Source organism: Conger conger, chromosome 4 (assembly GCF_963514075.1).
Source record: "Conger conger chromosome 4, fConCon1.1, whole genome shotgun sequence".
Taxonomy (NCBI): domain Eukaryota; kingdom Metazoa; phylum Chordata; class Actinopteri; order Anguilliformes; family Congridae; genus Conger; species Conger conger.
Window position 1 is genome coordinate 69,430,211 of NC_083763.1, and position 13,747 is coordinate 69,443,957.

Sequence of the window (13,747 nt, forward strand, 5' to 3'; positions counted from 1 at the left end):
CACTTGAACACCTTCACAGCGTTTAACCAATTTTTTCACCACGAAAATGTTCACTGGGTATTAACAACAACAGCGGTAACAACGATACCGACAACAACTACAATAATTCATATTACTATATTGTAGTAAAAGCCATTTGCCCAGAGGGTGAAAGAGCCCTAGGCCAATTTTGCTAAGCTGGATCAACAGTGGCTGTATAAACACGCACTGTGGAAATGCTGGAACAGAGCATAGCCAGTCCCCTCCAGGTCCATAGTCTGATTTCCAATGAAAAGGGCACAACCTCCTTTCCGTATTGCACATCTTCCCCACCAGAGAATATGCAGTTCAGTGCAAATGAACTGGGGCAGTGACACCAATTTTGTTGCTTTCGCTCTGCACTCCATTGCATTTGACATACAAAAACAATTAATATGAGGTTAAAGTGCAAACTGCGGCATTTAATTTCAGAGAATTTACATTCCTATCGGATGATCTGTGGAGGAAGGACAGCCCCTGAGACATTGTTGGGAAGTAAGAACCTACTGTGGAGCTGAGAAATAACATCCAGGTCGCCCACGGACGACCACAGAGGAGGATGACCAAAGAATACTTTCAATTGTGAAGAAAAAAAACCCTTGACTGTCGAACAGATCAAGACCACTCTCCAGGATGTGGACATAGACGGCCATAAAGAGAAGACTGAGCCAGAGGAGTCTCAAGAGGGTTCACTGTGGAATGCAAAAACACTGGCAGGCCTCGAGAACAGAACGGCCAGGTTAGAGTTCGCAAAAAAAAAAAAAAAAAGAAGGGAATTCTGGAACAAAGTCAATCCATTTTTATTTCAAATCCAATGTGCTGGAGTACAGCGCAAAAAAACCAACAAAAGATAGCATCCCTGTCCCAACACTTTTGGCTGTGCTATTCATATTCCGTTATAAAGAAACACTGCCTTCCACACCACCTCCAGCAGAGAAATGCAGCTCCCCAGCTACAACAGAACCTCCCACACTGGATCCATTTTGTGTCAAGCACCTGGCACAGTTCTGCCTTATTAAACGGAAATCCATGCAGTGCTGATGGACTGACCCGAGGACCTGACCTGAGGTTGTTTGACCTGCGTGACTCTGGTATGGATAGCTTATGCAATATATATAATCTGTAACTGTTGCTTTAGAGGGAGGAAACCGTAGTGCACATGTACGATGTGCAGATATCTACTGAACATTCTGCACAGAATTACTAATCAAATGTATCTGAAATAAATAGCCCAAATGCTAAAAAAAAATAAAATAAAAAAAAAACAACAGCTCAAGACCAATTATTTCTTGTATTTACCAGGCACTGGATACCAAAACATTTTTTTAGGAAGCACTATTTTTCTTCGGGGCAAGAAGGGGAGAGTTTTTGTTCTTGATTTATTTCCCTTGGTTATGGTCTCATGAGGGTCAGTTTTCAACACTGCCCTCGGCGTCCAGGTAACAGGTTCATCGCATGGCGCATCGCCAAGGAGACCTCGAATCAACCTACAGCGAAAGCCTGCCATGAGCCCAGATCTCTCCACCGGAGGCCATTTCACATTTCAATCGACCAATTATCAACCGCCCGAAAACATTTTAAAAATACAAAAAATAAACGAACGGGGGTAAACCCGAAATGACACATCCCAAAACCACGAATCATTCTGGCTCGTGGCGACTGGCACGAAAATGAATATGTTAATGTGAACAGCCCTCTTATATGGTTATTACATCATGTACTGCCTCAGCAGATGCTCCAGTCCTCTGACACTCACAAGGCTAACGTGCCTCCGTTTACACAGCTGGATATGCGCTGAACACAGTCCGGTTATGCGCCTTGCTCCTGGGCATGACAGCACAGCCCAACTTGGGAATTGAACCAGCAACCTCTGCCTCTTAATATTCTGCAGGTTGCATCCAGACTTCCAGCTGCTGTTTGTGAAGACGGCTGAGTGAAAACATAAGAAAGATCTGGGCCTATTTGGACGCGAAGAAATCTGTTCAGAGCTGCGTGACCAAAAAAAGAAAAGCTTTTCTGACCTACCTAAGCATGACGTCTTATACTATTAAATCCGCAATACCCACAAATGGCCAATTACCATCTCATCATCTTCAAACACCTTGAGTTCAATATCAAGTGAATCATAATAATAATATTTAAAGCTAATGGCAATGCCTCACAAGAAGGTGATGGCACTAGGCTACAGCACACAACGTCTAAAAAGCCATTAAAAATAAAAGTAACAATAATGAATTTGATTAAATAAATCACATAAATGCTCTTTGTTGTCATCTCTGAGGACACAGAAAGCCTCCATTAACAGATGAGATTTCATCAGCATGACTCCTCACAGACACAGTGTGACAGAGCACCCAGGGAAGGAGCCCACCAGATAACGTGAGGAATGCCTCCAGGGTCACAAAAGCAGAGAGAAACAAAAGCTGAGATGGCTCCCAATACCAATGACCTCACCACAACTCAAAAGGAGGACGGAAATGAATCACCACAGAAGATCAAAAGGTCCCAGATACAGGTAGCCATCAACTGATCCCTGACTCACTGTCCTGTCAGGATGTGAATTGTAGGCCCCCGGTGTAAAATTCGATGCCCACATTTGTCTTTTTCTCTCTTTTTTTTCCGCTGGTGGTTGCTTGAGGCTCCAGCCAAAAAATCTCCTCTGCATGTTGTCGATAGCTTTGTTTCAGATGTGGCTACAAAGACTAACAGGAAGCAGGAGCCGATTCGTCAAAAGCAGACATCGCCCTAGCAGAGAGGATAATGGCACTGACTATAAATCCATGGAGAACGGGCCTAAGCTCTGTTTAAGTTTGTCTGTTTCGCCTTGCTTGTGCTTCGCCAGGTAATTGCCAGCTTGTTGAGCCTGCTTTCATCTGCCTTTAAGGATGAAAGGAAGATGAAAATTATGTGTGCAATCTCACAATCATTATACTGCATAATTACATTTACTTAACTGGGGGCCCACAACAAACCCAGACAGTTTTTGCTTTGTTTCAATATCCAAGCGGATAAGGTGACATGCACCAACATGGCCTGAACTCCTGGTCAAATTTAAAAAATCTTCATCGCAGAGGAAATGGTCTGTTCTGTTTCCCTTTGCTTAAGGATGTGAGTGAGGATTCCCCAGCCATTAAAAGCCAGGGCATGTGATATGTGATTTACCCTGGATGGTGCCCAAAGATAGCAGCGGTTTAAAACGCAGCAGCGAGCCTGGGGTTGAAAGCAGTGCGAGCATGTAGCCCGCCTGGTTCATCAGCATCTGCTAATTTCACGAGTAACATTTTTTGGAAATGTAATAAAAAGAGCTAGGATGAAAACAAGCTTAACGGTGATGAAATAGATCTGCACACTTTCTAAACGGAACACTCCCCTTTTCCACGCGCAACACGAAACTTTAAAGTTTAAAGTGGCCTCAACACAACATTGTTTTCCAAAACTACCACTATGCAAAAACAAAGCACACGAAAATGCTGGCAGCCTTGTGGATTCTTATTAATGTTCTATGCAGTTTTTTTTTTTATAATCACACTAAAAGGAAAACATCTGTGGTTTAAAATATTTATCCCAATACCCTTGCATATAAGCAGGCCCTGTTTTAAAGTCTCTTTTTAAATAATCAATTGAAACTCATTTGAGAACATTATGTTGGCACACCAACAAAACAGCACAGTTTGTTCCTTAATATCCCCACCCACTGAATAAAAGCGAGACACCACAGCAATGCAGGCAGCAGCAGAAACACTGAATAAAAAATGTACCATTTAGAAGGGCTTGCCCCTCAGTGAGGCTCTGGGAGATTTCGGCGTGGTACACTTCTTCCGAAAATCCAGGCTCACACCGCTGGGCTCCACCACCCTCAGCGGAGACCTGGGAAAAATAACAAGTCATAAATTGTTTTGCTTTTTTATTTATTTATTTTCAAAATGCGATTGGCCGTGCCCCTTCCCCATCCCCGGGTCAGAGCCGAACTCCCCGTGGCTGTACAACAGCATCTGTTGTCTTTAAGTGGGCTGCAATTAGGATGATGAGGCCAAAGGGTTAAGTATTTGCCAAGGAGCGTGGATAAGCTAGAACAGACCCTATTTGTTCGGAGAGCGCAGACTGTAACGCAAGCACAGACCTTCTGATCGCCGGGTATGAGCAATAAAGCATCGCTTTGAAGTCAAGTGGAATGGAACACAGTGGAAAACAGTTAACTGATGGCACCTGTGTGGCTAATGTAATTAACCTATCACGTCTTCAGTGATATTATTACTGTATTACCTCTCTCTCTCGCCCTCTCTCTGCCTCTCTCTCTCCCTCTCTCTGCCTCTCTCTCTCCCTCTCTCTCACTCGAAAATATGCTGATTCCACACAGACAGCTGATGACTGATCATTGTCTTTGCACATTTGTGTGAAATCCATATACACTTGCACGCTTTCGAGGCCCCTCTACTTAATTAAATGAAATTAAAATTAAAATAATAGTTTATCAATGACTATTTATAGAAATTTAGAAGTAATTATTAATCATTATTTATTGTAACTTCTTACACACTATACTATTTGTCCTTGCCCAGGAATTACTCTTTCAAGAGCCACTTAAAGAGGAGAATATTCTAGAACTATATGCTTCCTCTTTTAATGATTTAAGTACTAAAATCAGATCAACAAGGGCTACCCACACAAAGAAAGCCCCACCCATTTACAGCCAAGTGTCTTGACTATTTCAAGTGCCCCTCAGTGGAAAAGGGTTATTTCAACTCAAGTCCTAGACTTGAAAAATGCAAGGGTTACTATGGTGTTACACAGTAAGAATGCGAGGCTACTATTTGTAAATTAGGATTAGAGTTTTTTTTTTTTCATTAGTTAACAAGTTAACATTGGTTTAGGCTAATTAAACGCGATAACGAAACACAAATAAATGACAACATCAAACTGGCAAACAATAAAAACTGGTCTTAAAATATAGAAGCTACTAAATTACGCATATGCCGCCACAAGTGAACATAGCGTCATGCTAAGTCTTAGCTTGGTGAGAGAAATGCAATGTGTATATGGAATGAGGTTATAGCGTGGCCACTGAATTTCTGTGAACCTGACGGACTCGGGCGCGGATATAGCCTAAATCTGATCACATTTCCACTGAGCTCCATTGGCATGCAATCCCAACCCCCTTAATCGTATTTATTTTGTGGAACCCGCAAAGAATGCGGTCCCGAGTTTAAACGCAATATTGCAACATGGGTATCAGCTAACATAGTTCATTTTGCACTCCACGGTATCGCTACACTGGGTTACGATAGTCTGTTCATTTCTGAAGCCAAAAAAAAAAAAAAAACGTCGTCAAAGGGGTTAAGAGTTGAATGCGACACACACTGTTCATAAAATGCGAAGCTGTAGTTAAACAAACCTGGGGAACTAGCGGAGGCGTGAGAGGGAAATCATACAAGGAATGTAATACCTAAACATTTATTAATGTGGATACAGAGAGTGCCACTGTGTGCTCAATCACTAGCTATCCGCATTGTACCTAAATCAAATGAATACCATGGACATTTAGAATGCTGGCAGTTTCTTCATCTTGCACTGTCAATAACTCATAGAATGCATCGATAAATTAAAAATAATGGTGCATCAAATATTCACTATAATTAATGGGCTACGTGTCCAATTTTCTCTCGATCGTGAAATGAGACTGGGTTCAAATAAAACTTGATTACATGCTGTGGGGGGTTTTAAATGTTATATTGCTACTGGGAAATTGTCCACTTAGTTATATGCTGATTAGGCTACACTGATTTAAAATTGAATTCGACTCAATTTCAGGTAAACACTGCTCGTTTTGCTTGTTTATTGCATTACAAAAACGGAAGAGAGACACAGTGGGCGATTTACTTACAGACAAAAAAAGATTTTAAAAAAATCCCCGGGGGTCGTGGCATCCCGGAGAGAGAAATTAATCAAATTCTTATTTAAACCTCCCCGTCATTGCTTGTGGCAAAAACATGCACAACTTGGGCACAGTCGGCAGAACTTTAAAACACTGCGTTTTCAAGATGGCAATTTTAATTTAGACTGCGAAGCACCCACAACGAACAGCACAGTGGGTACTTGGGTAACCACACGGGACGCTTGCAACACGACCAATAACCTAGGCTATTTGTAGCTACCATGGACAGTAACTCCTATATATCTTCTTCAACAACCGATAATCCAGAAATGCACATCGATGTTAAACGAGTATGCTAGAGGGGAGAGAATATGCCCCGTTTTCGATCAATGCATCGTATGTTATTAGTCGTGAACAACAAAAATGTTACAGCTCCCGGATTCATGGCATGGGAAATCCACTAGCAACGGAGGAGCAAAGTACAGCCGACCTTTATGCACTTACTCCAACCAGTTTGCCTGTTTTGTTTTCATTCAAATGTGTTATTTTAAAACACCCAGAATACATCAAAGTGATGTATCAGTCAGCAATAAACTTCAAAACTGACTGCGTAGCATTCATTGCAACGTTGCAATATTTGTGAACGCGTATCTACTGAGACTCAAACAGGAGTCAACTGACCGTCGGGGCATTACACCCGACAGATTCTCGGCAGTGTCGTCACCGAAAACAAGCACTAGAACACAGCCTGGCGCAACTAAACATTGTAAAGAAACAAATATTACCTGTAAAGCTGCTAGGAGCGTCAACAGCACGCCTCCTTTAAGGTACATGTTTTTTTGGTTCCCCTTTTGCAATCGGTGATAAATGTCTCCTTCCCCTCTGTAGACCGATGTGTAATAGTGTTCCTTAATACAAAGGCGGCACCGGCAGCAAAATGAAGCAGCAGCCTCCTCGCCACTCTCCGTACTGTAGTGAGATTGCAATATGGTACTGAAGCTGCAACTCCCTCTCCCAGCCGAACCAATGCCGACTGCCGTTCGCAGACACCTCACTGTCTCTCCCTGCTGGTCACATCTTCCATAACGCTTAATTCAAAATAATGGATTCTTCCTCCCCCTCCCCTCGAACCTCCGGAAGCTGGGCTGGAAAGACAGACCCCTCCTTTTTCGCTACAACAAAAGGCAAACCTCCATTCTCTATCCCCACCCACAAAACCCCCTCGCTCGCGCGGACAGTTCATCCAGGCGGGGCCGGGACGTTGGCGAATTTGAAAACACGCCTTTGCGCTCGTGTGCACTTTTTGAAACCAAGGCTCTCTTTTATTTGAACAGTAAAAATACAGAAAGTGCGAATACTTGGCCTGACAAGCATGTCGCATAGAATGCAAACATGATTTTTAATTCGGTGTTAACATTTATATAAAGTGTTGCCAGTGAATACAAAGTATGTTTTTTGGCCCATGGCCATGACCGAAAATAGATAATTAAATCTATTTCGATGTAGATTTTTAAGTGCAACAGAGGTAGAACTCGGATGTTAAAAAGAAGGGACACAGCTTTAGTTCCTGCCCAAGCTTCTCGATTCCCTTAGCATCCCAACAGAGTAATCCTGACTTGATTGGGAGGAAAAAGCAAAGAAGACAGCTGAGCATGGAATCCTTCGTCAAGTGGATGCTGATTTAAAATATAACATATATATATATATATATATATATATATATATATTTTTTTTTTTAGGACAAGAGCATCAAGTGAGCTGAAATGCAGGATATACTGTCCAGTATCAGTTGGTAGATAATTCCAGGGCCTTAATTTGAAGGAAAAGTGGACGATCACTCCAAGACCAGGGGCCTGTATGTCAAAGCAGGACTACTGAGTTAGCTGCGCAGATAAAAAGGTACAGTAGAAGGTAAAGTAGTAAAAGCCTTTATTTCAACATGGCGAGAATAAAAAAAAAAGGAGCACTGAACCAATGCGCTGTGACCTCACACGGTCTTCATCACTTATTTGTTATTATTATTTCATTTTTTTTAGGAAACGCACTGTTAGGCACTGAGCTGAAAAAGCCTTCAGTGATGTTGCTAGGAGAGGTCAGCCCAATGCTGCTGATTGGGCCCTATCATTGGAGTACCTCCAGGCCATTCCAGGAAACAGTCCCCTTCACTTCCTCCTCTTGGCCTGCGCTTAATCCCCCAGCTACCTCTGTCTAATTGCATGTCAGTCAGAGAGCTGCCTGGATGACGCGGGACGTGGGGAGGGGGGGGGGGGGGTGCACTGTCCATGAGGAAAGATTCGGAGAGATTCAAGGAGTTTTGGGCAAGAACCAGCCTTCATGCCATTGTTGAGTCATTGCCTCGGAGCAATCGTAGAAGCGGAGAGAGTAATTGCCAGGTGAATATTCTAGAAATTATATTTTTATCCTTTCCCTCCGTTCTCGCCAAAATTTGGAGTGTTCAGTCGCATCGTAATTCATACGCGGTCATACGCTCATGCTGGCAATCTGCACGGCTGCTTATTGAGAGCATTAAAAAGCACACAAAGCAGTCTCCTTCAAAGTACACAACACTGCCGCTGCCTCCCTTTTTAACACATCGGCCCTCAAATCAAGCCTACACAGACACGAGTTTGAGGAGGACACCTCAGACAAGCAGCAGGGGTCGTTAGGGATCAGGGAGATGCCGATTCTGTCTGACGGAACTGTCCCTAATCCTGGGGATGGCTGGATCAAATACGCAATTGTTTTGGATTCTAACGCTTTCATACGCTTTTTTGAGCTTGTCTGGTGTATTGGAACCAATTAAATACTTGCAAACCTCGCCTTCTGGTCCTCTTGGCTGGTTCAATTGCACTAGGCAAGATCAATTGAGCACAGAAAAGTATTTGAATTCAAAACAATGACATATTTCACCCCTGTATCTGACAACCAATTCTGCATTGCTTTGTGGGGCTACTGGCTACAGTTAGCACTGACACAATCGGAATTCAATTCCGGACCGGGGGGGGAAATTTGTGCTTCCGAAACATATCTTAAAAGATATGAATCCCAGAAGCCTCGTGAGCCTTTCATCTCTAATTGTAAGCACCGCGGTATGGACAATAAAAAAGAAAACACATGCAAACAGTTCCAAAGCACTTTAACTGTTGCTTAAATTTTAAGCATCCGCAGTTGTTAGTTAATTTTTTGTCTTGGACCGTTCACTTTGAAAACGTCGGACACAAAGAACATTCAGCCAACGCTGACCGTCCATTAGCGGCGAATGGATTTCTGTTAAAATTGATGAAATGTTGTCCGGGCAGCCACAGGAGCCATAACTTTTGATTTTACTCGTGCTAATACTCTTATGCACGTTAATCTTTATAATCCGCTGTAGAATGCTGAAAATGTTTTTAATTGCCCGGTGACACTTTAAAATTACATTTAAAGATTAAAATCTGCGATGAATGGAATGCTGCTCTTATTTAAGTGGGCTGGCTTCCCTAATAGCCAAGAGGCTTTGGACATATCAGGGAAGTGGTGCCCAGCTCCTTGGAGCTCTAGCGATATGTCTGGTGTGATTAGCATTACCTTGCAGACAGATACGTACACGTCTAATGGAGCCCAATTTGTAGCAGGGAAGAAGTGCACCCTTATCATATCCTGTAGTCCACTGCAGGCGCAGGAATTAGTCATAGCGCTTCTTAAGAATTATAATTATGAACTTTAAAGGAAAAAATTAATCCAAAAATGCTGAATAAAAGTTTTTTTCAGTGTCCAGAAAAGTTGATAAGGCAAAAACCCAAAGTAAAGATGTCCTGCTTGATGTGAGAGAGCACTGAAGGTATTTATATCACACAGAATATAATCAAATACATATTTTATATTTTATTTGATATATTTTTCACAGTACTAGTCCGTATTGGTATGGACTTATTGAATTCTATGTATTGTAGTTTGTGTTTCACAGACAAAGATTAGGCTTAGTCCTGGACGTGGAATTTAGTTTTGTATAGGGAATCTCCATTCAAAATATAATTTTGTCTATGACAAGGCTTAATCTGAGACTGTGAACCTGGCCCCGATAAGTTTTAGCTAGCAGTCTCACACTTAATTTGGCACACACAGACTTCTGGAGAAATCCACAAGAAATAATCATTCTTTAAGTACCAAATTGGGATTTTAATGAATCTCTTTGATGTTATTAAAAAATATATTAGCCACTTGGGCAACTACCCAAAATACGCTTCATGGGAAATTTAGCTCATTTCTTTACCTCTTTGGTACTGCTGACCACATCTTTTATTAAAAGATGAATGAAAAGAAAAACGCTATATACTGTCTGATGGAAACATATGAGGCAAGGGAATATTATCAAGAAGGGAACTTTCGGCCATTATTTCCAGAACATACAATCTATTGCGTTTTTACACTCTGCATAGCTGCATAGCTTCAAACTGAATACAAAGCTGAAGTCATTTTTAGACAACTCTTTACCCAGACAACTTCATTACATTACATTATTGGCATTTGGCAGACGCTCTTATCCAGAGCGACGTACAGTTGATCAGACTAAGCAGGAGACAATCCTCCCCTGGAGCAATGCAGGGTTAAGGGCCTTGCTCAAGGGCTCTACGGCTGTGCGGATCTTATTGTGGCTACACCGGGATTAGAACCACCGACCTTCCATGTCATTTACCTTAACCACTACACTACAGGCCGGCTCGACTTCACCAGAACTCGCCCGAATAAGGAATGCAGGAGCATGCGGGAAGCTCAGAACAAAACACACACGTTTTGAAAACGTTGTCCTGGAAAGGAGCGCTTATCGCCTCATTGTCCAGGCTGTGGAGCACCTTTGTAGCCCTCTTGTATTTTGCAGGCTTTAAGCGCACCGGGCATCCTCCTTTCTGCCGAAGTAAAGTTTGCGAGACATCAGAAAGCACGCCGCACGGTTCTCCGGCCAGCCTTAATTAAGTGGAGTGAGAGAGGCGCGCCGTATACTTTGTGAGGTCTCGCAAACTTTACTCCGGCCTTGTTTTTCGGTTTTGAAGCTTTCCATTTGTCCCCAAATTGCGGAGGATTACCGGTACTCTCACAGTGCTGCTGGGCACCGCGGCTCTGTCCTCCCCTCCTGGGGATGAGTCCCCTGCTGCTTCAGCTCCACTCCATTTGTGGCCGTCGGCCGGCTACCACTTAGAGCACCGGTGTGTCGGGGCATTTCTCCCTGCGCGTTTGGGCAGTGCCGGTGCATGTCTACCGCTAGTCTAGCTCTGCGCCCTCCTGGCATCCGTGACTATGTGTGCGGGCCCTGGAGATCCGTACAGACACCCACTCTTTATTTGGAAAAAGTTACATGAGACACACAACACAGGTCATCCGCGGCAGACTCCTGGGTTTTTGTGAAACGGACTGACAGGCCAGATTCTCCCGGCGTATCCTCCAGGTGCCTGGTGCAATCAATCCGAGTGGGGGAAATGCAGTAATAGTAAGCTGACCTGAGTATCCTCATCCTGATCTTGGTAGGTGTTACATTGATATGAACAAGACACAAGTGACCTCAGCTATTGGACACAGCTACTGCACTGATGTTGTCCATTAAACCCTGCAGGGAATCAACAGTCGTATCATTCTAGTTACTACACAATGAAATATCCACTGTTAATTCATCTCTATAGGAGTACATTAGAGTCCAATAGGGTGCATGTGTCCTCTGTAAGAGTTAATTTAACCCTTGATTTGTCTTAAGGGTCAAAAATGACCCTCCACTATGTTTAACAGCCGAGAAAACCCCCTAAATGATCTTTTTTCAACTTGAAATTTCATGACAAAGTTTGTGATGAGTGACAGGTTGCAAAATAGATTTATAAAATCAGAATACAGAATGTTAAGACTGCACAAGGGTCTGTGTGGTCAAGAAACAGACAGGCCAGTGTTCAACAGAATGCAGAATCTATCATGGAATACTTCTATGGCACTGCAATTGTTTCCACAAGCAAGATGGAAACCCTTGCAAGCTCACATGTTAACAGTGCAGTTGAAATCATGACTTTGGAAGGGATGTACTGTAAGCTTAGTGGGTGTTCCAGGTGTAAAATCTTCTGCCAATTGACAGATGTTTCACGTTTCACCAACGCTTCCAAAACCACTCTTCGAGGCACTGTACAGTAGATACTTTCAAATCACGCTCAAATGTGTCCAAAATTTAACAATGTCTGCTGGTTAAGATAATAGGACTGTGTGCCAAGCATTATGCAGCACTGGTCTAGTTTTATGGTGTGTGAACCTTTTATATACAGTACTGTATGTGTGAGTGAGTATGCGTGTGTGTGTGTGTGTGTGTGTGTGTGTGTGTGTGTGTGTGTGTGTGCGCGTGTGTGCAAGAGAGAGATAGGGATAGAAAGAGAGATATGAGAACATAATTTAATATTATGAGGAGATACGCAGACACTGTGTGGAATGGGTACAGTTTCTTTGTTTTAAAACATTAATTTAAAAACTGGCCTCTATCTCTGATTGCATGTTTATGATAGTGGCACTTTTCCACTGTCAGTCTATGCCAGAATGACATAAAAAAAAAAACATTTTTTTTTTTTTGCAGTGGGCCTGTTAGTTGAACCATGAAGTGATGCAAGAGAAGCGAAACCAAGCCAAGCGATTGTCTGGAGGAGAGAACACCACATTCTGCCAGCAGGGGTCCTGTTCAAAAGCACAATTGACTATAATGGAATGAGACTTTATTATTATTATTTTATATACACTGTGAAATTTGCCCAGTGATGTTGAAGCCCAGTCCAAGGGAGCTTGGGCCATTGCTACATTCTCGACATCTGATATGCAGTATGTGTTATTTACGGTACTAACATTTTGCCTTTAGCGTCGTCTGTTATCACAATGTTTCACATTGGCATTCCAGACTGCCGCCTGTTGATGAAGTTGTCAAGAACGATAATGGACGGATTATATGTAGATTATGTGCAATATTGAATACATTAAATAAGGAAGTTTCTGATCTTGTTTTTGGTAAATGGTTGGCATTTATATAGCGCTTTTATCCAAAGCACTGTACAATTAATGCTTCTCATTCACCCATTCATACACACACTCGCACACCAACGGCGACTGGCTGCCATGCAAGGCGCCGACCAGCTCGTCAGGAGCATTTAGGGGTTAGGTGTCTTGCTCAGGGACACTTCGACACAGCGCGGGCGGGGGATCGAACCGGCAACCCTCCGACTGCCAGACGACTGCTCTTACTGCCTGAGCCATGTCGCAGTTACCCATGCGGGGTATTCAGGAGGCACAGTATGGGGAACATGCGCTGCATCATAGTAATACTCTAGATATCACACCACTCTAGATCGACCAGATGGGCGACCTGCTATTCTTAAAGCGCCGTCTCCCTTTGTTAGAGCTGAAACATGGCAGAATTTACACCTTGTCTTAAGCTAATCGCCGTGAGCGCCACTGGTTCCGGTTGCTAACCAAAGCCTCCTGTCGTTAAGGAGGACGGAACACAGACGGAACGTGAGAGAGTCGGCCATCTGGTTCGTCTGGAATAATATCTGCGGAGCTGTCTTCCCGCCCCCGACGTCGGGCGACCCTCCTGGTAATCCACTTTCCGCGCGCCGCTCCCAGGCTCCTCTCTGATGTGGCAATAGAGGCTTGATTTGTGGCTCTCGGCCCACGGTCTGCAGTAGCCCGGGTCCATCTCCTCCCTGACAGTCATGGTTTATGTGGAAGCCTTTTCATGCATCACACGGAGAACCCGACGTCCTCTCCAGGGGAGCCTTATCCCTTACCGCCAGGCAGTTGATCTGTTTTAGCGAAAAGATCGACAGCGTCTCCATCCCCCCCCCCCCCCCCCCCATCCATTTTGCA

General features: G+C 43.3%; 1 protein-coding gene across 1 annotated transcript in view; it reads right to left on the minus strand.

Moving 5' to 3' along the window:
- The window catches only part of LOC133127196 (cadherin-2-like), a 72,717-nt gene extending 65,769 nt beyond the window's left edge, over positions 1-6,948 (minus strand). The window contains exons 1-2 of the mRNA XM_061239895.1: positions 6,676-6,948; positions 3,777-3,885 (exon numbers count right to left, since the gene is read on the minus strand). Coding sequence (XP_061095879.1) covers positions 3,777-3,885; positions 6,676-6,723 — 157 coding nt within the window. The 5' untranslated portion in view covers positions 6,724-6,948. The remainder of the gene's footprint in view (positions 1-3,776; positions 3,886-6,675) is intronic.
- Between the last annotated feature and the right edge of the window lie 6,799 nt (positions 6,949-13,747).